Raw genomic sequence first — 24,826 nt, forward strand, 5'->3', positions numbered from 1 at the left:
TGGTTTTTTCCTTTTTCCTTTTTCCTTTTCAACATCCCTCTTAGAAAAACATTAGAATATTCCTGATTGTTTGCATTGTAAGTTTTGATGGCTGGTTCTTAGTTTTCTTTTCTCTTAACTCTCTATTTATAAAATCTCATTAATTGGCATCTCACAAATGTGAATGTTTCTGTTTTTATATTTTCTTAATTTACAGGCTCATTGAACTATCGTGTAGGATATAAGGAAGACACAGGTCTTCCACATGCTTTTATCGAACTGTAAAATATGCAGTTGAAAGAGAATTAATAGATATGGGGTCAAATGTAGAGCACAGATAATAGCTCTCTAGACTGCTGCTCATGTGCAGGCCTTTGTGGTGCTTCATAATACGTATTTTCTTAATGAGTGAGTGAAAAAAGGTGAATTGCTGATTTAAGAACAAGAGCTTGCTTAACCCAAGTGTTTTTCTTCAGATTTCAATTCTCTACCTTTTGCTCTACAGTCAACAGTTATGGTTTTAACAAAAGAAAGATAGACTATCCGGGCAAATTGCTCTTTTCCCTTGTCCATTTTTTTCTTTAGGAAGTTCATACTGTCGCATTTGTATTTGCTAAGAATTAGTTTTACTTACTGTGTGTGGGAAATTAATCCGAGCTTAGCACGATGCCTGGCACGTATTAGGTACTTAGATGTTAGTTTGGTTGAAATGAATTATCAAAAAAAAAATCAATTATCAGATGGAGAAAAGGATGTTGTGTCCTCAGTGGACGAGTATAGTACCTGGCAGCGGTATTGGCTTCAAGTACCAAAAATTAGAACTTTGTCAACCTAGTTCCAGTTCCAGTGGAGTGACTGATGTTACTGTAGCTTCTTCATGAAATGAAGATGTGATTGTGAATAATCTAGCACACTGTTAAATCTTTTGTTTTTTTGCTATCCATATATTTACTCAGTCATTCTTTTTTTAAAAAATGTTATTTATTTATTCATGAGAGAAACAGAGATTGAGAGAGAGAGAGAGAGGCAGAGACACAGGCAGAGGGTGAAGCAGGCTCCATGCAGAGTCTGCTGTGGGACTCCATCCTGGGTCTCCAGGATCACACCCTGGGCTGAAGGCGGGGCTAAACCGCTGAGCCACCCGGGCTGCCCCTACTGAGTCATTCTGTATATCTTTTAAATTTCATGAGTAAAATGGCTTTGTTTCAAAAACTAAAGACTTTTTATGGTTTGGTTTAACAGTGAGATGCTGTTAATACTATAGTTTAAATTGTATCCACTGCTTCCTGAAGTCTCATATTTGCAAAATGATTTCCTAGCAATTTATTAAAAAAAGGAACTTGAGAAATTGAAAATACTTAAAACATGTTTTAATGCACAGTTTTTTTTACTTTTCCTGTACTAATGTTTTGGAAATGGGGGCTAAGCAAATGGGGGATGAATGTGAGCCATCTGTGTGATAGGATGGGAACTCAGCTTTATGTAATATTAGTGACTGACCCCTGTGTGTAATAAGTGTGAATTGTTCTGAAAATGTGTACCATGATGAATTAATTCTCAAAGGGGGAATTGTTTTGAGTCTCATGATATTATTCGTCAAAATGCAAACAAATAGAATCCTTTCCTTGTAGGTGATATATTTCTACTTAATCTCTCATCTTTCGATCAGTTTGTTTTTTCTCTGCTGTACTCCATAAAGGGCTATAGGTGGCTCAAATCTGAGTCATTGTGCTTGGAGACAAGGCATATAGTAATTCTTTACTTTTTATGCCACATTGGAGTATTATCCAAGTGTGCTCTATTTCGTTGGAAGCCGGACAATTGTTTTTTTTCCCCCTACTGTGCTATCTTAATTCTAGTTCATAACTCTTTAGACTCTTCATTATTCAACACTTTTTTTCTTGTGTTTCAAGTTATCAGGACCAGTCATTGTTTCTCTTATCCACCATCTGTTTGCCACTCTATGTGAATATCCACCTATCTATATGTAGTAAATATTATTTCCCCTCACATATCAGTGGAGAACCTTAGGGGAAAGCAAAAAAAAAAAAAAAAAAAAAAAAAACCACTAGAAAGCGCAGGAATCTCATCAGGCTCAGTGGCTGACTTTTTGAATGTAAGCCTATTAAGTCCTTATTTACTGCAATCATTTTTGGCTTTCATGGAATCCCTTTACTAGTTATTGATGAAGCATTGTAATTGACCTTTCCTTTCCTTTTGATTCTTGGAGTGGCTACTTTCTTACTTATTGTTTTGTTGCCTATGGCACCAAGAAGCAAACTCCTATTTCCAAGTTCCTGCATTTTTTCCCCTTCATTTGGCCCTTTGATCTCATCCTCTCAGTCTGCTAACAAGTCTCTGCAGCCAGCTCTTGCCTGTCTCCAGTCCATTTCCACCCAGCAGCCAGGGTTCATGTACACCTTTAGTCATGTTATTCCCCTACTAAAAACCTAAAAACCTTCAGTGACGTTTAGGATAAATCAGTCTTCACACAGCCAAGGATCCCTTTCTGGCTGGATCCCTAGGCTGCCTCTGTAGCTTTCCATTGTATTGCTCTCTGGCTGGCTGGGAGGATGGTTGATGAGGTTGAGCCAGCCCCTCCTTTCTCTTCTGTGAGCCTTCTCGGTTTAGGGGGTAATCTCTGGCCCTGATGCTCTGACGTGGCTCCTGTATCCTGAAGGCCTTAGGTTAAATTTCCTTTCCCAAGGAAACCTAATTTCCTTGACTAGGTGAGATCTTTCTCTTTCTTATACCCCCTCCCGCGCCCCCCCCCCCCCCCCCCACGTAGCACCTTGAATGTTGAAATGTCTTCTGAGACTGGCAGCTGAATTAGCCACAGACAAGTCTTCCTGACAACAATTTAACATATTTGAAGTTGAATGCTTTTGTATTTAGCCATACATCTTCTGATGTCTTTATTATGCTTTCTCTCTTTGGTAGCTGACTTTTTGCAGGACTCTGTACGATTATAATTAATAGATTGTGTGATTTTTGTTTTTGTTTTTGTTCTTTACCTTCTTGTTTGATAGACAATAAGCCCTTTGTGGGTGGGATGCCTAGCTCAGTGCCTAGGACATGGTAGTAAAGTATTCGATAAATAATTCCTGGCCCTCTGGCACAAAATCTAAAGGAGAGTAAGCAATCACTCAATGTTTATTGAACTGAATGTTTGTAAACTCTGTTTGTCTTCTTGTGATAGAAGTTGCCGTGTTTGGCCTCCAGTCCCATTTTCTCTGCTAGTTTTTCCATTCCTGGATGAGAGAAGCTGTCAACTTTCTATTATGTATTTGCTACCACATCTTCTTTTACATTTTATACTTTTGTTCACTTAATTGCATACTAAATGTTTGAATAAATAGATGTCTAACTTAGGTATCCAGATATTTTTTTCTTCTCGACAAGAACGGAGCATTTTTGCAGACGTGAGACCCCCATATGTAAATATTGTTTTATCACTTAAAGAATGTAAAGAAAAACATTTGTGCCATCTGAAGTTTTCCCTCACAATTTTAATTAACTCCCTTGAGCCCAGTGTGGGTTACTAAGAATAAGGGCCAAAATCTTCACGTCCCAGTCAAGGAACTTCTTAAAACAGACTGGTTGTCTGGGCATCTTGCCTTGATTCTTGCTCCAAAAAGATGCTGTGTGTAGTAGAGCGGGAGGAGGTGGGACCTTGGGTCTGTACTGTGTAGTGCCAAGGTGATGCAACAGTGGAGCTAATACCCCCCCCCCCCAAAAAAAAAGTAGGGTAGACAATAGAGAACCATTTTGCTATTTAAGGATGAGGGTTGGGGATTATTGGTGATTTATTCCACCCCTACAAGTTTCGTTCTGGAGAAAATGGTTGTAGGCTAGAGCCCATCAATTGTAACTATAGTTACTTTGTAGTGAACCTTAAACAACTTGTGCTTTATAACTATCATGTGGGGAGAAGACATAATGCCTGTAGGAGTGACTGTTCAGAGCACTACTTATTCACGTTTGGATCTTGCTTTTGGAGGACTTTTTACTTTATAGTACTTTATTAAAATTGCAGTTATTATTGAATTATAGTTGAATATTACTGAGAAAGATTATCCATTAGTAAAAATGAGATGAAATACTACCACAGGAGTGATAACTTTAAAAAGTATGTTACTATTGAATAGGAATTAATATTTACTTTTCGTTACAGCCATCTACTTTCATTTCTAGTTTTCTGTGTTTTGCCTTTTAATTCCTTGCCAGAAAAGTTCTTTTTGAATGCTAATTTATAATATTTGGATCAAATGTTCAAAATTTGTTTCATTTGAGAAACTGCCCTCAGGTTAGAGGCATTATTAATGGCTTTTCTATCTAGTGTTCCTTCCTGGTGTAAAGAGTTTTCTGGCTGAATCTCTGAATATCTGAATAAACTGAACTGAGAAAGATTGTTTGGCCCAGAGGACCGACATAGGGCTCTAAGAAAATAAGAAGGAAACACCAAATGGTTAACAGTCTGCCTTCTTGAACACAGAATTGGGAACAGCTGGAAAATGATTTTCTGGTTTTACTCTGTCCATGCCTGGGTGATAATAAGCATGTATCTCTTTTATAAATAAAAATTTAATCATCACTAGCACCTTACACCCATTAAGATGGCTACTTTAATAAAAAAAAGAGAGATACTAATATAACAAGTTTTGGTGAGGATAAATTGGAACCCCTTTGCACTGTTGGTGGGAATACACAGCAGCTGCTGTGGGGAAGGTGTGGCAATTTCTCAAAAAATTAAAAATAGAATTACTATTGCCCCAGTGTGACACAGAACGACTTTTCCCTACTCACACAGTACTTCTGCACTCCAAGTGTATGGGTTTTTCCATACCCAGCAGGTCTCTAAATCTCTGCAGAGACTGAGTATCCTACAATTTAACCAAATTTTGACACTAACTAAAGTTAGTGGGGATGTTTCAGATTAACGGCTCACTCCCACGAGACTGCCCTCCACCACTTCAGATGCCAGTCACAAGTCCAGATTGTCACCTGTGCTATAAATTGGGGGTTCCTATGATCCTTTCCTTGGTTTGGTAATTTGCCAGAATAGCTCATAGAACTCAGGAAGCCTGTTTACCTACCATTGCCAATTTATGACAAAGGATATTTTGATGGAAATAAATGAACAGCCAGATGAAGAGATATCTAGGGCAGTGTACAGGGAAAGGGGCTTGGAGCTTGCATGTCCTCTCTGCTACCCTCCATGTTTTCACTAACCTGGAAGCTTTCTGATACCTAGGGTATTTTATAGAATCTTCATTGTGTAGGAATGACTGATTTCTCATTGGCCATTGGTGATTCAACTCCATCGCCCTTCCCCCTTCTGGAAGTGGTGTGAGGGGGTGGGAATGAAAGTTCCAATCTCTTCGTCACACATTTTCCCTGGCAACCAGCCCCATCTGGAGGCTATCCTGCAGTTCCCAGCCCTGTTATCTCATTAGTATATAAAATGACATTTCTTTCGGAGATTCCAAGGGTAATAGGAGCTTTGTGCCAGGAAACAGGGTCAGACACTGAATGCATTATTTCTTATTATGCCACATCCAGTATTTCCACTTCTGGCTATATACTTAAAATAATTGAAAGCCGCTGTTGAGATATTTGTACACCTATGTTAATAACAGCATTATTTAGAATAGCCAAAAGGTAGAAGCAACCCAGGTGTCCATTGATAAATAGATAAGCAAAATGTAGTGCATAGACACAGTGGAATATCATTCAGCCTTAAAGAGGAAGGGAATTCTGACACATGGTACAACATGGATGAAAATGGAGGATATTCTGGTAAGTGAAATAAGCAAGTTACAAAAAGAAAAAAAATACTATATGATTCCACTTATAAGAGTTACCAAGGAGTAATTAAATTCATAGGGATAGAAAGTAGAAGGGAGATTGTCAGGGGCTGGGCAGGAAGGGATGGGGAGTTGTTTATAGGTACAGAGTTTTAGTTTTACAAGGTGAAGAGTTCTGGAGATTGCTTGCCTGAAAATGTGAACATATTCAACAGAGCTGAACTGTACAGTTAAAAATGGTTAAGATGGTAAATTTTATATTACATGTCTTTTATCACAATTGAAAATTTAAAAACCCAATTTCAGCACCACACTATAACATTAGAAAGTAGAAAAGCAGGTTTGTCTTACCAGCCAAAGGATCACTTTATCCATTCCTGGTGTCTTTCAGGCCTGGCGTTGCCCTGACCATGCAGGCGTTCTCTGAAGAGGAAAGGAAGCAGTGGTTGGAAGCTCTGGGTGGAAAAGAAGCTGTAAGAATAATCACTGGTTTAGTTATATTTCAAGTCCTTTAGTGTTGACTTGTATTCCTTTTTATGTTATTTCAGCCACACATATAAGACTGGTGTCTCATTAGTTTTTATTCTTGATTTTTCTTGACTTTGCCAGTCAAATTTGCTTTGCTTAAGGAAGTCATCTAAATTCTCAATTTTTTCTTTCCTACCTGACAGTTCTTTGGGTGATGAACACAATAAATGCTTGCAATTCATTTTGATCTCAGTGGAGATGGGACAGTATATATGAGGCAGTACAGGCAATATTATAAGCGACTGCTGTAGTTAGTTTGCTTGATTTAACAATTTATGATTTAGACTAATGGTTTATGGTACGCAGTATCAGGGAGCTGTAGTGAATGGGCCTCTGTATGATTGGTTTGAGGAATAAATTAAAGGTAGTGGTATAGATCCAGAGACACACGAACTCAGTCTGTTTGCTACTTTATTCAAGCACAGCTTTCATTTCAGTGGACTGGTGGCCTTTGGGAATTGAGAATTTTGCAGATCGTGTATTGAGCTAGGGACTTAGGATAATTATAGAAAACACCATAGAACCAATTTAAATAAACTCCGCTGAAAGTATCATGACTCTAAATAAACTGCCTGTGCAGCTACCAGGTGGGCTTAACTGGAAAGTATTTGTCATTTTAGTAGGGTTTAAAAAAAGGGAAAGAGAGTGGTTTGCAAAGTGAAAGAGTGGTCATATATAGTAAAAGAGGTATCAGAATAGAGTTGTGAAACTAGCAAAAGGTAATGTTATCTTATGGTAGCATAGAAGACTAGAATATGAGAGCTGGGGAGCTGGGGCATAGTGTGCTTGGCAGTCTTGGTTCAGTGTTTGAAAAATGAAATCCTGAAGTATGTATGTTAAAAATAGATGCTTTGGAGGGGAATATATCCCACTTGGGGAAAAAAAAAAGAGTAGTAATCAGATTTGTGTATTATTTTATTGTATTTGACCTACATTGAGCCTCCATAGTTTTTATTTCTGTCTGTTCTTAATTTGTCCTTGAAATTTTTAGCTGGGAATCAGGAGTATTTACAGCATTTATGGTTACTGAGATCCAAAACATATACTAATCCTCTCTAGCAGAGGCAATGCAGTGACTAGGACTTCTCTTCCCAGGGATTCAAGAAGTGCTCTGGAAAGTGAGGTGGCGGAGTAAAAAAAAAAAAAAAAAAAAAAATCACATGACTAAGTCTTTGAGGAATAAATCTGTTGTCAAAGGCAATGTAACCTTGCAGACACATATAACCTCTCCTTTAGAACAAAGAGCCAAGTAATTAATTTGAGATACATAGACAAAGGCAAATCTGCACAAAGAAAATATTTAGCTGTATATTTACATGAAGACATTTAAGGTTGTGTATTTTTTTATTCAGGTGCTGTATATACCTTGCAAATAATGGGTCAGAGCTGAAGTTCTTAGAGGCAGCCAGGAATGATCATCTAGCTATTTCAGATGTCGTTATTTAAATTATGAGCAGGAGTCATCTCTTTCTTAAGTAAATACAAGATTTTAGAAACAGGTGAAAAAAAATGAGCTTCATCTTATTGCCTAGAATGCAGCAATTTCTTTGTCATTCTGTACTTACAAGGCTGAACATTGCATATTTACATAAACTTCCAGTGAGTTCCTAAAGAATCATAGCTCCTTCATCTTATTTTTGTTATACTGCAGCAGACCTCTCTTTAAGAGACAAAGTAGACTCAGAGATGCCCCTTATTGTTATTTTAGTATTTGAGCACGTTAGTATATAATAAACCAATATCGATGTATTTTTTTTTTGCATAGTGCTAGGTATGCCTACTTGAGTCCTTTATTAAAAACATTGAGTGTATATATATATATATATATTGAGTTATTGAGTCCTGTATTAAAAACATTGTTTTCCCTTTTTCTCTTTTACAGCTGCTACATAGTTTTAATAGAGCCATCATCCCAAGACCAGAAGGAAGTAAGTGTTAATTTCATAAAAAGGACTATTTCCCCCCGTTTTTCATGAGTTAGTTTAATTTCATTACTGATGTCAAATTGTTGCTGGGTGATCTGCACCCTCCTTAAGCTAGTCTTCCAAATAATGTATGTATTCTGTTTTATCTACTGGGGACCAACTCAGATTTTCCTGGACTACTGTAATCCTCATTCATCTTTTCCATCTCTGAGCTTTTTGTTTGTTTGTTTTTCTCTATAATTACTTTCTCTACAAATCCCAGAATGCTTCCTTTACAACTTATTTTGGTATTTATTCTTATAGCCTTAAATAAACACATAAGAGTTTAAGGATTGCATTTTTCAGCTTCCTAAATTGTAAGCTTCTGTGGGTATGAACTGTTTATCACTTTCCCTGTTTGCAACTCCCTCACCCCCACCCTTGATATTTTTTTATCCTTAAAGTCTGAGTATGGACTGTATAAGTAGTAAATCATTGCACGTTAGAAAATAAAAACGATCAAATGTATTTGGATATTCTAGGACATTGATCTTCATGTGCATTGTATGCACTTGAGGAACATATAGCCTAGCTCTGTAATCTTGATTTTTACTGAGATAAAACAAAAATATGATCAGAGTTGCTAGATTCTGTGTAAATTTACTTTTGATATCTTTGGAGAAATCACGGCTATATTTATCAAATGTGTACAATTTGGAAACTTTATGTTCCCTAACATATGATTTCAAAATTATCATTATGTGTGTTTACCTTGAGCCAGTGCTTGAGTAAAAGACATTGCTACCTTCCCATTGAAAATTAGGAGTTGTTGGGACGCCTGGGTGGCTCAGCGGTTTGGTGCCTGCCTTCCGCCCAGGGCATGATCCTAGAGACCTGGGATCGAGTCCCATGTCAGGCTACCTGCATGGAGCCTGCTTCTGTCTCTCTGCCTCTCTCTCTGCCTGTGTCTCTGCCTCTCTCTCTATCTCTCATGATTAAATAAATAAAATCTTAAAAAAAAAAGAGAAAATTATGGGTTGTAAACCTGCTTGAAGCACCTTCTTAGCCTCTTCTTGTCTCTCCTTCCTCCTTCTTCCCTTCCTTTCTCTTTTTATTTTAAAATTTTTATTATTTTTAAAATTTTATGTCTTTATTCATGAGAGACACACAGAGAGAGGCAGAGACATAGGCAGAGGGAGAAGCAGGCTCCATGCAGGAAGCCCAATGTGGAACTCGATCCCGGGAATCCAGGATCACAACCTGAGCCAGGGGCAGATGCTCAACCACTGAGCCACCCAGGCATCCCTCTCTTATTATTTTTATAGAGAAATAAAAACATGCCACTTTTTTGACAAACAGTTCTGCTCAACATTTTATAAGATGTTGTGAATAGTGGATCCTTAAACAGTAAACCTCCACCCGATTTTCTTCCTTAAAGTTCTCTTCAAGCTTAGCACTAAACCCACATGGTTTATATTCATGGATTGTCCATGCTGTCCCTTCTGAAGGACAAGTGTTAATATTAGTTTTCCCTCATTCTAAATACAAACTGAAGTATCCACTTCCCTGATTTCATTTTTGAAACAAGAATCATCTTTTAAGGTACTCAAATGTGCCAGCCTAATTGTAGGCAAGCATCTATATTAGGGGGAAAAAAAGAAAAATTTTGAAATAATCTTTTCTGCTACTTGAATCATCTGTCTTAAATTCATTATGAAAATACTAAAAAATTAAATACTTAGAGTATGGTATGAAATGTGAAATTCTTTTTCAAGCTCATGGCCCAAATAATGACACCCCCCCCCCCAACAATACTTTTAGAAATGTTTTAAAAACATTTTTCTATAGGTCATAAAAAAAGAAAAAAAAAGGTATGTGTTATTTCTCCAACTGTCAAATAATTTACTTCATTCATATACATAACTAAAAAAAATACCTGAGATGTTGTTAGAATTTTGGCAAAATGTATCTTAACTATTTTTAGATAGATTCCCCTAAAGATTTATATCACTTTCTTTTCCACTGTTTAAAATAAGTGACATTTATTAATATAAAAATTATATTTATAAATTATAAATTTATAAATTATTGGTAATAGATGTCCTAATATTCTAGTAAGTACTTTTCTAAATATATGAAATTCTCACTTATGTTATTTAAACAGGGAATACAGGGCCTTTAGCTTTCTTTTAATAGTGAAATAGAAACTAAATTGGATTTTAAGTAATTTTTTCTATTTTTGTAAAGAAGAGAAATGTAAATAATTCATTGTGCCCTTAATATTTTATAACTGTATTTCTTTTAGGTGCACAGTTGGATAAGATGGGATTCACAATTCTCAGAAAATGCATCAGTGCTGTTGAAACACGAGGTAACATGATTGAATCATTTTATTCATGAAAGACTATAGGTATGTAAAATCTAAGAGTCATTTAAAATACCTGTTGCATGGTTAAGTGTTGTAGAATGGAATATGTCAATGCAAAATGTACATTCTGGGTGTCAGAGATTGAGTTGCTCATTTATGATCACACGGTGGAATTTTCATTTCTGTTTACATTTATATTCCTCCCCCACCCTGCCCCACATTGAGACTTGAAGTAAGACCTGAAATGAGAAGGATTTGAAAAATCAGCAGTGTTGGACAGCCAATCTGAATCACTTTTTGTTCACTATTAAGATCTTCTCACCTTCTATTGTCTTGTTGGCCTTCCTTTAAAAAGTCCGTTTCATCGAGGTATCATTTACATACAAAGAATTCACTGACTTTGTAGAAATTGATGAGTTTTGACAAATGTGTACTGTTGTGTGACTGCCATAACAGAAGTAACAATCATGGAAGCTTTCTGGCTTTTCTCACCCCATTCCTTTTGAAGTCATCCCCTACTCCGTCTGGCCCTTGGCAACTACTTGAGCTGCTTTCTTTCACGTTGTTTCTTTCCTTCTAAAAAAGCATTTTATATAAGTGGAACCAGTGCATTATAGTCTTTTGAGTCTGGCTTCTTTTTTTTTTTTTTTTCTTTTAAAGATTTTATTTATTTATTCATGAGAGACAGAGAGAGAGGGGTGGGGGGCAGAGACACAGGCAGAGGGAGAAGAGGCTCCATGCAAGGAGCCTGCTGTGGGACTCCATCCCGGGACTCCCGGATCACGCTCTGGCCGACTGTAGGCTCTAAACCACTGAACCACCTGGGCTGCCCTTGAGTCTGGCTTCTTGATGTATCATAATGCTTTTGAAATTGATCTCATTGGGTATAGCCCTAGCTCATTTCTTTTTAATGCTAGGCACTATTTCATTACATGGATAGATAAACCATAGTTTGTTTATTCATTCACCTATTCTTAAGTATTTGTGTTGTTTCCATTTTAAATTTAAGGAAAGCTAATCCCTCCCCTGACTGAAAGTTTTTCTTTATAGTCCCTAAAACAGACAAGGCCCTTGCACTTTGCAGCCATGCCCACAGACTCTGGAGAAACAAAATATTGAACGTTACAATATGGGCTCCTTGTGGAGGTCGAGATTCTCTTTGTTTAGAGACCCTAGTGGAGTATAGATACATGGATATTTAATTCACTCTCACATATTGCGGATCCTGGTCTCGCTTTGGATGACTTTGTGGATGAAGCGTTGCATTCATACTTTTCATCAAAATGAGGTCTTTTTTTTGTGGAGCCGGGTGCCTGCTGTGTCTGAAGTGAGAGTGTCAGATATCAGAGGAATACCGGCGTTTTGTCATTTGGGGATTTGCCCACTGACAGTAAAAACCCAAGCCACAGAAAGCCTTTTCTCCTGCACTCTCTTATAGTGGCAACCTGGGCTGTAACAGATTTTCCGTCGTTTCAGCCTGCCCTCAGTTGAGCTGACAAATTTCTTCATTTTCCTAGTGCTTCACACATTTCCAAAATTTCGAAAAAATACTGTGATTTTCATATCTCTCACTTCATCATTCATGTTTCTGTTTCTCATGAGCTCCGGAAGTGAAGTGCCTGAATTGTATCACTTGTGTGCTTATTATTTTGATAAATTATGTTCTTTCCCCAAAGGGTATGTTTTATACATAAATTTGCTTCTGCCTGAACAGATTAAAATCTATCTATAACATTTTCTGATTGGTATGTGTAGTTTTATGGAGTGTTATATACATTGAATGGAATATATATATACTAGAGTCTGCATGTATTGAATGTGTTTTTATTATAAATATATAATTATTGGATATTTTTAACAGAAGAATAAATCTACACAATTTTTAAAAAATATTTTATTTATTTGAGGGGGGGGGCACTTCAGCGCACAGTGAGGGGGAACAGGCAGAGAAGCCTGATTAGACTCGGGGCTGGATCCCAGGATCCTGAGATATGACCTGAGCCAAAGTCAGATGCTTAACCAACTGAGCCACCCAGGTGCCCCGAGTCTACACAGTTTAAGTTAGATTTTCTCATTTAAAAATAACAAAAAGCATGTTTTTCTTTTTCAAATCTTTTGTTCTTAAAGGTCTTCCATTACTGAATGGAGCCTTTTACTTTTGATGGAATAATAGACTAATAACAGTGTTAAAAGAATCAATGGTCATATTATATTTTTAAAAATGATGAGAAACATTATAGAATCTCTGAGGCTTTTATTCTAAATTTGTAAATTCCTTCAAGGAATATTACTCTTAATGGTTTCCTCTAAATCAGCTATCATGGCTCTTGATTTTTTTGTGTGTGTGTGTGTGTGCTATAGGTATGGTTGCCTTACTTTTTTATCCATCAGGATAAAGCAGCTGTCTCTGTCCTGTAATAAAAAATGCACAAGTCCCTGTGGCTTAAAACAACAAGACTTATTTCTCACTCAGGCACTGATAGGAGGGCTTTGCTTATTACCAGTACTTAGGCTTACAGGTTCCTTGTTGCCTTTGCAAACTAAATTAAAGGTTTCTGGTTGCCTTGTCAGAGGGAAACAGTTCTGGAGGGCTTTGGACCAGCAAGTAGAATGGTCTGGCCTTGAAGTGAGTTAACATTTGCTTACAACAAAATAGTCAATAGAAGCCTCATGGCCCATCTCGACCCCAAAGAGTATGGATTGAACAACATTTCCAGGAGACTGGAAAACACACAGAGAGCTGGAAATATTTGATGAAGAGCATTAGTGACTACTGTGTATTTTGTGGATCTATATGCCTAAAGACTAGGGGCATTTAATGACATCTGATTGAAAAATTATTTCTAATCACTACTTTTATTGTTTTAAACATGATTATCATTGTCTGAAAAACTATGATTCATGTCATGTGCTTGGATTAAAATCATTAGTATGCCTTGTCCCCTAGTATGTTCTTCTAAAAATGACTTATGGCATTTTTTATTATTATCAACCTTATTTATGACATCACTGGAATATTGGATAGCATCAGACAAATGTCTAAAATTTACTGTGGTCCTCAGTATCCTAAGAAAAGGTAACATATTTTTAGTGTACTAACATGTCTTTGACAGCATATATAATATATATTACATTAAGATAATATATATGATGTGAATATATGATACTAATATAGGATAGCAATATACTATATGACACTAATAAAATATATAATCTATGTTAACACATACAATGTATGTTGACATAGACAGACACTAACATCTTGACCTGAGTGGGACTATTTAGCAGTTACTCTACTTTTGAGATAAGAAATCTGTTTCACTATAATATCGGCATCAGTTAACAAATCATACTCATCATTTCCACAGAGTTGTTTGCTCTTGAAGTTAAAGGGTGTGTGGGAGTTAGATCAACTGATCTTTCAACCATTTACCAAATATTCATAAGTGCTATAGAGTGGCTCTTAATGGATTCAGGTCAACTGACTACCACTAGGAAATTATTGCTTATGTATACTGTATACAAAATATTGTTGAAGGCCTTCCCAAAGCCATTATTCTCAAATATTGCTGCACATTGGAATCATCTGGGATCCTCAAAAAAATATGACCCAGCCCCAACCCCCGCCCCACCAGTCAGTTTTTCATTGCTATTTGGTGTGAAATGGGAAGTGGGATTAAAAAAATAAATGTTCTCTAGGTGATTTTACTATGTAGCAAAGTTTGGGAACCACAGTCCTGATGGAAGGATTGCTTGTGTGTTGGAGAAATAGGGTGCACCAATTATTATCTTTATGATTATGGTATCCTATGTAGGGAGCTTTTCTTTTAACTTCTTTTAAAAAATAACCCAACCTAAACCCAAATAAACAAAACAAAACAGAGAAGTTCTGAAAAAATAGTGCAGTGTTTGTTCTTTTCCTTCCCTCAGTAACAGGTGACTTATCACAATGAAATCCTAATTCTAAGGTGAAGCCAGTCAGCTAGCCAGTATTTATTTATTGAGCAACCATAGTGTGTACGTAGTAGCTTTGTTCTAGTCCTTTGGGACACATATTAAAGCTTAGTTAACATATAATGCTGGATACATTAATAGCATATATAGAGATCTGTCATGTAAATATACCACATGATAAAATAAAAGTGTTATAAGTTTGAAAAATTAAGAGAATTTGAATGCATGTTGATAGATTGCAGTGTATGCGATGTTAATTGAAGATTATGTTTAGGAATAGGCTACTTTAGAGTTAAAGGATAGGAAGATAAATTTTGGCATTGAGAGACACCTCTGCAGATGTGGAGATAGATAGAGTGTGATAGAGGCAAATTTGAAAGAAAGTGTGAAGAAACAGCGTAAAAGCAGGTACTCGGGCAATTACATTTAATTGTGAAGGGACTGGCTAAGTACTAGAGGGTGGTGGAAAGCAGCCTGGGAGGCTTAGGAAGATAAATATGAAAACTAGTGTTGGTAGCCATGTGTGGCATGACTGAGTGCAAAAGAGCCCCATAATTCTGCCTAGGTTGGAGGATTTGGTGGGGAGGTAGGGATGGGAGATTTGGCAGTGGGGTCAGATAGTATGGATGCATCCAAGTGGTTGAGCAGATGAAGCAGTAGTCACGTTTAGCAGTTGGTAGTACATGGAGGATCAGAGTCCTGCAAGGAATTTCACCTTCAGATTTTAGTTTGGAAAACAAAGGTATAAAGGAAAGTTAAGGGTCTGTGGCAGACTTGTTGATATATCAGGATCACAGAGTGTGCTTCTTGTAAATGCAGATTACTGGGCTCGATCAGTTCTGTTAAACCAGAATCATTGGTAGCTGGGCCTCTGCTGTAGACAATGTGAGTTCCAATTAAGAATAGTCGGTGGAGACAGGAATTTTCTCATCTACTGCTTTTAGAGGGTAGAAGAAGCCATGATGGTTTCCTGAGAGTAAAGTTTAAGAGGGTCCTGGGTCATGGATCCATGTAGCTTTTGGGATTATAAATTCAGTGAATGTAGCAGATGTAGGATAGAACCTTTATTCTAAAAAGTACAGTTGAGAGAAGAAATAAGAAAATGGCTTAAAGTGGCCAGGTCTTAGAAGCCAAGGGCATTTCAGATTTCAGACACCTTGTAGATGGATCCAGGGCAAATTCTGAAGTGTTTATGGCACCTGTTATCCAATGGATCCTGTGCTTCACTTCCAGCCCCACTACCTGGTATTTCATATGACGCCTAGTTTCTGGTGCCCTGTAGTAGTTTGTTCCTTTGTGGGAAAACACCTGACTATTCTTAAGCAGTTTTACACAATCTTTCCTCCATTGCCTAGGCTGAAAACCATGCAGCTACCATGTCTCTCATTGTCTTATGATGGTGGATATGATGGGCTCGTTCTTCTCCTTTGTCTCTCCCAGGTCTCTTGAGTCACCACTGACTCAGAGCTTTCCTGAGGACCTGACATGCAAGCTATGTTCTGAAGGACAAGGAAGAATTGGCCAGGTGCACAAGTGTAGGTGTCAGGAATGATTTTGACAAAGGAAGGGATGCGATCAAAGAGTAGATGTTTGAGTGAGCATAATGCATCTGGGAGCTGGGAGTCACTGGTGAGGCTGGAAGAATAGAGGCCCTGGGATTACTCTACAGAAGGTACACCTCTCTGTTGGCTGATAGGAGTTGTCAGGTTTACACTCCGAAATGATTCACTAAGGTAGACATTTTGGAAAGATTCTTAATTCCTCGGAACCTTAGTTTCTAAAAGAATGTGACTAGGAGGTGCATTCATGCTGTCTACCTGCACCCATGTTTGTGAGGATTAGAGCTAATTTTTGTATATAGTAGATATTTGTTAAATGTGTGTGGTTTTTTTTAAAGATTTTATTTATTAGAGAAAGTGAGAGAGCACAGGTAGGGGGAGGGGCAAAGGGAGAGGGAGAAGCAGACTCCCCCCTGAGCATGGAGCTCGGCATTGGGTTTGATGCCAGGATCTTGGGATCATGACCTGAGCTGAAAGCAGATGCTTTGAGCCACTCAGGTGCCACTCATTAAATGTATTTTTAAATCATTTTATTTATGATGTCACAGAGAGAGAGAGAGAGAGGCAGAGACATAGGCAGAGGGAGAAGCAGGCTCCATGCACCGGGAGCCTGATGTGGGATTTGATCCCGGGTCTCCAGGATCGTGCCCTGGGCCAAAGGCAGGCGCCAAACCACTGCGCCACCCAGGGATCCCTAAATGTATTTTTAAACTTCCTCTTTCCATCCTCCCTTGAAGTGCTTTCCTTGTGAAAAGGAAGTTCCTCATTTGGCAGTTATATTGTCTGATACTGTTAATTATATTTGATATATTTATTTTGTTTCTGGAACTTTATGGTTTCCTTGGAGTGAAGAAAATGTCTTATTTGTCCTCTGCTTGCCTCCTCTCATCTCTACATATAGTCTATGGTGTACGTACATAGAACTCAGTAAGCAATTGTGTTTTCTTGTGTATTCAGAGACTTGACTATGTAAGATTGGCTTCATTCATTTATGAATTATGTCAGCATCTTCTGGAATTATGGGTAATAGTTTAGACATAAAAAGATACATCATGTTACATGTTGAAGCATTTTATGGTTTCAGAGTTTGGAGAGTAATTACACGATTTCCTTAAGTAAATTACTCCCATCCCTATAAAGGGACCGACTTCTATGACCAGTATGTTGATTTTCTCTGGAAGTGCGTGACATCTAGTTTTTCAGGTGCATGGACTATGAAATACACACAAACAAAGTAAGACCCTTGCTTAAAAACTTCTTCTGGTTGCTGTTTTTTAAATAGTCATCATGATTTAAGACTAAATTTGCAAGCCACTTTTGTTTATGAAGTTTCTTTTAAAAAATCTTCCATATGTGAATAATTTGAATATTCACTTTAATTTCTAGAGTGTGGCATTAAAATGTCGGTCTAGGCAAGCTGTCAGTTATCCAGTTCAGCACTCTAACAAGCTGTGAATTCATGGGATAGAAGTAGGAAGCCACATCTAAGATGTGTCAGTCTTTGATTTGTTGTATGTAAAAGTGAATTTCTCTTTCTTTGGAAAGCAGAGCTTTAAATTTTGGGGGAATTTTTTTGAAGTTGGCTTGAGGATTTTTCCACTTCTGGAGCACCTCTGGAATTGTATGGGGTCTCGAGATGGGCCTGGTGGAAGATGGTACTGTATAGCTTCAGTATTAGTCTTTGTGGGAGGGAAGATGCCCAAAGTGAACTTGCAACATATTTTACCATGATTGCACATTAATCTTAAATTGCCAAGGGCAAATTATATGCAAAATGAAGAAAATAAAGAACAGCTGTCCCCAGAAAATTTACAGCAAGTAAACTTGAGTTTCTCGCTCACTGTCTCTTTTTTAATCATAATGGGTGTGAGATGGGAGTGGGTGGATAACAGAGGACAGTCTTATGTGGGAGGGAATCAGAGTCTTGTGGTGTCTGCAGAAATGCAAATGCAAAACTGAAATACTAAATTCAGGCGAGTCAGGATTATTCATTTTCTTAATTAGTAATCTTATTTGTCTTAAGAACAAATAAGCATCCAAAGCTATTAGTTTCCAAATGAGTAGTTGAATAAAGTTAATAGGGAAAAATGGTAAGCTGTCTTGCTACAGAGTAGGTGGGCTAGGTTCTGTGTGTCTTGTTCAGATTCTGATGAGATCCGTGGCGTTTTGTTGTAAGGCTCTGTCGACACTTTTAGCGTAGTGGTGAAGTTCATGAGCTCAAAGGTCAGTCTTGATTGGAATCTCTTTTATCACTTATTAGCTCTGCAATTTTATCATGTGTTGTGTAGGATGATGGTGGCATCTCCTTTGTAGCAGGGTGTGAGAATGAAAAGAGAAGGCTTGGGATGTTGGCACATGTGGAGTGCTCAATAAATGTGAATCAGTCACTTAGAGATACATCTGTTAATTGAGGACAATCACGGTTAAGTAGTTCTGTTATTGATTCGAGGCTCTGGGAGCACTGAGAAACTTAGTTTAGTTTTTTTTAAAATAGTAATTCACATAGGGAAATAAATCCCTTGAGTTCACTTTAGTAATTTAATGTGGTGCTTGTAACAAGCTGCAATAGTAACTGCTTTGGCTTTCAATCTTCTGTTCCTCAGTGTCTTGTGGGCGCTTGAGCAGGAATGTGGCTGGCAGGTGGTGAAGAAAGGAAAGAGCCTTAGGAAGAAGACCATGGCTTTTAGATAACTTCAAGCTACCCCCACCCCTCTCGCCGCCCCCCCCAAAAAAAACAGAGATTGCCTAGAGTTGCCCAGAATTGGTTTAGTCTCTGATGCTGCAGCTGCTCTGAGGTAGAGAGGCAGGTGGCAGCAGTGAGACACCTTTAGGCCTTTCCTGATGTTCTGATCTCTGCAGAGAAGGGAGGAAAAGGAGTCTTACAAAAAACAGCAGCCAACTTCTACCTTGAGTTTGAGTCTCTTTTCTGATTTATGTAAGTAAAATTTTGTGACTAAAGCTTGAGCTGCATGGGTGAGTTTGAAAATGAAGTGTACTTTTATTTAAACTGTCCCATCCATTCCAGCTTATTTAATACCTACATATTCCTGGGCATGTACATGTTAGAAGGGCTTTAGTCAATTCTTTTTGAGTGTTTCCTACAGGAAAGATATTGGAGAAAAAAATGGTGGAGATATGGTTCCTTTTCTTGAAGATTAGCTTCAACCTAGTTTCAAGGCCTTCTGGTGAAGGGCCTGATTTTATGCTTTCATGTGACCGAGTTATTTTGTAGTTTCATAGATTCTAGTAGAAGACTTAAGGCTCCTGGATCAGAGATGAAGGACAGTTTATTACTCTCAGTAGCCAGAGTATTAGATTTTGTGTTGATCACTCATCCCTGTTTCCCAAGGGCACTGCAGAGAGGGTCAGGTGATATCTGCACACATAGTGGGCTATATTATAAGAGGAAAAACTCTGAACTTAGGAAACTTGAGTCTTTATTATGGCCAGCAAGCATGCCTACCTTTTTTTTTTTCTAGATGAAGATACTCTCTCTATATTCTAAGGCTGCAAGTAAACCTGTTCTTTGCTCCAGAGGGAGATACTGGAACAGATCTTGCCCTTGGGGTATTGCTCGCAGAGGGGGTGGGCATGTGACAAGATGCTCTGTGAGCAGTCGAGGCCCAGGTGTGGCCGATCCCAGGCACTGAGCTGCATGCACATTTGCTTCAGTTCAATAGGTAGTGGTGACATGTGGACAGATTTGAGCAGAAGTGTGTTCACATTTTTTAATGGGAGGAAGTAAATTTAATGGGATCAGGTGGGATGGGGGGATGGCAGGCAGGATGGCTGGTTAGATTTTAGAAATAATTCACTTAAGAGCCGATAGAGGTTTAAACTAGGGCATCGGCAATGGAAAGAAGGAGTTGATACGATGAGAAACTTGGCAGAAAACCAGAATCTGATGACATGTTGGATGTAGAAGGTGGGGAAAAGGGAAGGTAAACTGTAAGCTTTCCAGCCAAGGTAGATGAAGAAGACATCTTTAGTTAAGACAGAGAATGAAGGATGAACAGTAGGTTTGGGAGGAATATAGGCATTGGGATTGGTTTTTGATATGAATTCAAGGTGCCTATGACATTTCTGTCAGAAATAAAATGAAGGCAACATCCCTGTCTTGTTCCTGATCTTAGGGGAAAGGCTCCCAGTGCTTCCCCATTGAGAATGATATTTGCTGTGGGCTTTTCGTAGATGGCTTTTAAGATGTTGAGGAATGTTCCCTCTATCCCTACACTCTGAAGAGTTTTGATCAGGAATGGATGCTGTATTTTGTCAAATGCTTTCTCTGCATCTATTGAGAGGATCATATCGTTCTTGGTTTTTCTCTTGCTGATATGATGAATCACATTGATTGTTTTACGAGTGTTGAACCAGCCTTGTGTCCCGGGAATAAATCCTACTTGATCATGGTGAGTAATTTTCTTAATGTATTGTTGGATCCTATTGGCTAGTATCTTGTTGATAATTTTTGCATCCATGTTCATCAGGGATATTGGTCTTTCTTCAGTGAGTTAGAACAAATTATTTTAAGATTTGTGTGGAATCAGAAAAGACCCCAAATAGCCAGGGGAATTTAAAAAAAGAAAACCATAGCTGGGGGCATCACAATGCCAGATTTCAGATTGTACTACAAAGCTGTGGTCATCAAGACAGTGTGGTACTGGCACAAAAACAGACACATAGATCATTGGAACAGAATAGAGAACCCAGAAGTGGACCCTCAACTTTATGGTCAACTAATATTTGATAAAGGAGGAAAGACTATCCACTGGAAGAAAGACAATCTCTTCAATAAATGGTGCTGGGAAAATTGGACATCCACATGCAGAAGAATGAAACTAGACCACTCTCTTTCACCATACACAAAGATAAACTCAAAATGGATGAAAGATCTAAATGTGAGACAAGATTCCATCAAAATCCTAGAGGAGAACACAGGCAACACCCTTTTTGAACTTGGCCACATTAACTTCTTGCAAGATACATCCACGAAGGCAAAAGAAACAAAAGCAAAAATGAACTATTGAGACTTCATCAAGATAAGAAGCTTTTGCACAGCAAAGGATACAGTCAACAAAACTAAAAGACAACCTACAGAATGGGAGAAGATATTTGCAAATGACGTATCAGATTAAGGGCTAGTTTCCAAGATCTATAAAGAACTTATTAAACTCAACACCAAAGAAACAAACAATCCAATCATGAAATGGGCAAAAGACATGAAGAGAAATCTCACAGAGGAAGACATAGACATGGCCAACACGCACATGAGAAAATGCTCTGCATCACTTACCATCAGGGAAATACAAATCAAAACCACAATGAGATACCACCTCACACCAGTGAGAATGGGGAAAATTAACAAGGCAGGAAACCACAAATGTTGGAGAGGATGCAGAGGAAAGGGAACCCTCCTGCACTGTCGGTGGGAATGTGAACTGGTGCAGCCACTCTGGAAATCTGTGTGGAGGTTCCTCAAAGAGTTAAAAATAGACCTGCCCTACGACCTAGCAATTGCACTGTTGGGGATTTACCCCAAAGATACAGATGCAATGAAATGCTGGGACACCTGCACCCCGATGTTTCTAGCAGCAATGTCCACAATAGCCAAACTGTGGAAGTAGCCTCGGTGTCCATCGAAAGATGAATGGATAAAGAAGATGTGGTTTATGTATACAATGGAATATTACTCAGCTATTAGAAATGACAAATACCCACCATTTGCTTCAACGTGGATGGAACTGGAGGGTATTATGCTGAGTGAAGTAAGTCAATCAGAGAAGGACAAACATTATGTCTGTCCATTATGTTCTCATTCATTTGGGGAATATAAATAATAGTGAAAGGGAATAGAAGGGAAGGGAGAAGAAATGGGTAGGAAATATCAGAAAGGGAGACAGAACATAAAAACTCCATATCTGGGAAACAACTAGGGGTGGTGAAAGGGGAGGAGGGTGGGGGGTGGGAGTGAATGGGTGATGAGCACTGAAGGGGGCACTTGACGGGATGAGCACTGGGTGTTATTCTGTATGTTGGCAAATTGAACACCAATAAAAAATAAATTTATTATTAAAAAAATAAAATGAAGGTAACAGAAGAGATGGTGAGCATGATTTTTGGAGAGGCGAAGTTTTGAGTATCAGAAAGTCATGCCAGGTGGATGGTGAGGCAAGAATATAATGGGCAAAGGGCAGAATCTTCGGGGATCTTTGGGCTTAGAGAATATGAGGAAAAAGAATAATTAAAGAGACATAGCATAGTCATGGGGTTAGAGGAGAACCCAAGAGAATGTGGTATAAAGGAATCCAGAGGAGATGTGATTCCAAAGAGGAGAAAGTCATACCTGTGACAACTGCTCTAGCAAGTTCAGGCAGGAGGAGGACCAAGTAAAAAAGCATTGGGTTAAGAGTGGAAGCAAGAAGCTAGAGAATAGTCAGGCTGTACAGGTTGTACTTCTTCAAGAACCCTATGAGACAATATTTCTTCATTTTACATGAGCAACTGGAAGCCAAGAGACATGATTTGACATGTGTAAGTCCCAGCTAGAAAGCATTGGACTACAACACAAATTCAAGGCTAAGTTTTTAATGCTGGTGTTCTCAGCATCAGTGAACATGAAGAGATGGACACTCTGTAGGTTGATTTCCATTTTTTTTAAGATTTTATTTATTTATTTGAGAGAGAGCCAGAGAGAACATGAGTAGAGGGGAGGGGCCAAGGAAGGGGGAGAAGCAGACTCTCCACTGAACATGGAGCCTGATGAGGGGCTGTATCTCAGGACCTGGGATCATGACCTGAGCCAAAGGCAGACTCTTAACACATTGAGCTACCCAGGTGTCACCTGTAGGCTGATTTCCTAAGGATGCTGGAGATAAAGGATATAGACAAATTTTTATTTTTGATTTTATTGATTTTTAAAAAAGATTTTATTTATTTGACAGAGAGAGCACAAGCAGGGGGAGTGGCAGGCAGAGGGAGGGGGAGAAGCTGGCTCCCTACTAAGGAGGGAGCCTAATGTGGAGCTCAATCCCAGGACTCTGGGATCATGACCTGAGCTGAAGGCAGATGCTTAACCAACTGAGCCACCCAGACACCCCAGGACAAATTTTTAAAGAATAGAGGAAGTTTGAAACTCTAGACAGTAGAAAAGGGAAGCAAGGAGGGAAGATTTAAGTGTCACTCTCTGAAGTGCTCATCCAGATTTGAGATGAAACCATTCTAAAGTCATACCTTCTTTTCTTACAAGCTCCGTCATGGACTTCTGAAGGGGCACCATCAGCCCCAAAAAGATTTATTCTCCTTGTTGAGAATCTCTGCAACACCTTGGAAAGTCTCTTAGTGGAAGATATAGTATCATTATGGAATCTGCATCTGAAAATATTTAAAACCCTAATAATAAATGGCATATGATTTTTATTGTTTTTTATTATTTTTGTTATTTTTTATTTCCAAATATTTTATGTACTCTAGCTCACTCAGTCCCTACAGAACTCAGTACATGGTTGAGGAGATTGATCTTGTTTATTAGGCTTAGGTACATATGAGGATCTGAGGCTTGGAACGAGTTAAGGGTAAACTTGCAACAGTTCACACAACTGGAAAGTGGCAGAGCTGGGATTTGGATCCTCATTTCCTTACTTGAGGGCAGAATTATCCCATGGCAGTAGAGTAAGGTGAGAGGAAGTGTTGGTTGACAACTCAGCTTAGTGGTAATAGGGGAGCTGAATTCTACTGGGAGCCCAGGGACTGTGAGATGCTTCTTTCCCCAGGGTATTTACACTATGAGGAGAAATAGAAGGGCCTGTTGAATGAGTTGTACCTAGATCTGTCAGATTTGGGACAGCAGGATATCAGACCTCTCTGGAGTTTGAGACCTCAAGTATTACTAGTGAGAGAGGAAACTTCTTGTTAGTTTGTAGTTTCTCACCAGCCCTGCTGGAGGCGCCCTGCCCACTGACTGGGTGTTTGTGCACAGAGTAGCCCCAAGTCTAGGGGTTGTCTGGTTGAAGCAAAAATGCTTTTTCTCCTGTGGGCGGGCTAGAAACTGGAAATGAGGACAGCCACATGGAATGAATGCTAGGAATATAGATTCTGTGCTGACCCTAATACCAAGGTAGCAGCTAATAAACCCTTTGTATTTGAGACTTGGATTTGAGAGGATGAGTCTTAGAGTCAAGCCTAGATGTGTCTGCGGAGTCCTGAAGTAATCAGTGCTTTCAAAAATAATTGGCTTAGACCTGAATTAGATATTTCCCTTGTGCTTTGTCCACATTGTTACACTGGGGTAGGATGCAGTAACAGAAGTGGATGTGACAGCCAGACTCAGTGGGCACAGCTGCCCTCGTGCACCAAGTTGTCGGGTTTCTGAGCTTAGACTCTGGTTTGTTTGGGCGTGGAAAGACCATGTAAATGGAGTCATGAGACCTTTCCTCAAAGTCCCTGCTTGTGGGGAGGCTATTCATCATAGTACAGAGCCTGCGGAGGCCAACTGAAAGTGAAACCAAGACTCCATAGGAAGGAAAAGTGCCGAGTAGTTCCTGGCAGATAGTAGCTGTCTGTAATGGTTTTCTGTCTGCTTCCCAAATAATCCTCATTTAGGGAGGAATTCCAAATGTGATTGGTGAATAGGAATTTCATATTTTCCATGAGCCATTCATATTGAATAAACTTTGACTCTCTTCTTAACATGTGCTTTATGGTATAAAGGTAGGCTGTAGACTACACACC

General features: G+C 38.6%; 1 protein-coding gene across 9 annotated transcripts in view; it reads left to right on the plus strand.

Annotated features, from left to right (window-relative positions):
- The window catches only part of ARHGAP10 (Rho GTPase activating protein 10), a 326,786-nt gene that overhangs the window by 172,843 nt on the left and 129,117 nt on the right, over nt 1–24,826 (plus strand). For all 9 annotated transcript variants that reach the window (XR_013350990.1, XM_077846305.1, XM_077846304.1 and 6 more), the window contains 3 exons: nt 6,178–6,259; nt 8,197–8,242; nt 10,524–10,589. Coding sequence is in view for 8 of the 9 variants with exons in the window: in XM_077846305.1 (XP_077702431.1) it covers nt 6,178–6,259; nt 8,197–8,242; nt 10,524–10,589 (194 nt within the window). In the remaining variant the exon portion in view is untranslated. The remainder of the gene's footprint in view (nt 1–6,177; nt 6,260–8,196; nt 8,243–10,523; nt 10,590–24,826) is intronic.

This window comes from Canis aureus, chromosome 13 (genome assembly GCF_053574225.1).
Source record: "Canis aureus isolate CA01 chromosome 13, VMU_Caureus_v.1.0, whole genome shotgun sequence".
NCBI classification, from domain to species: domain Eukaryota; kingdom Metazoa; phylum Chordata; class Mammalia; order Carnivora; family Canidae; genus Canis; species Canis aureus.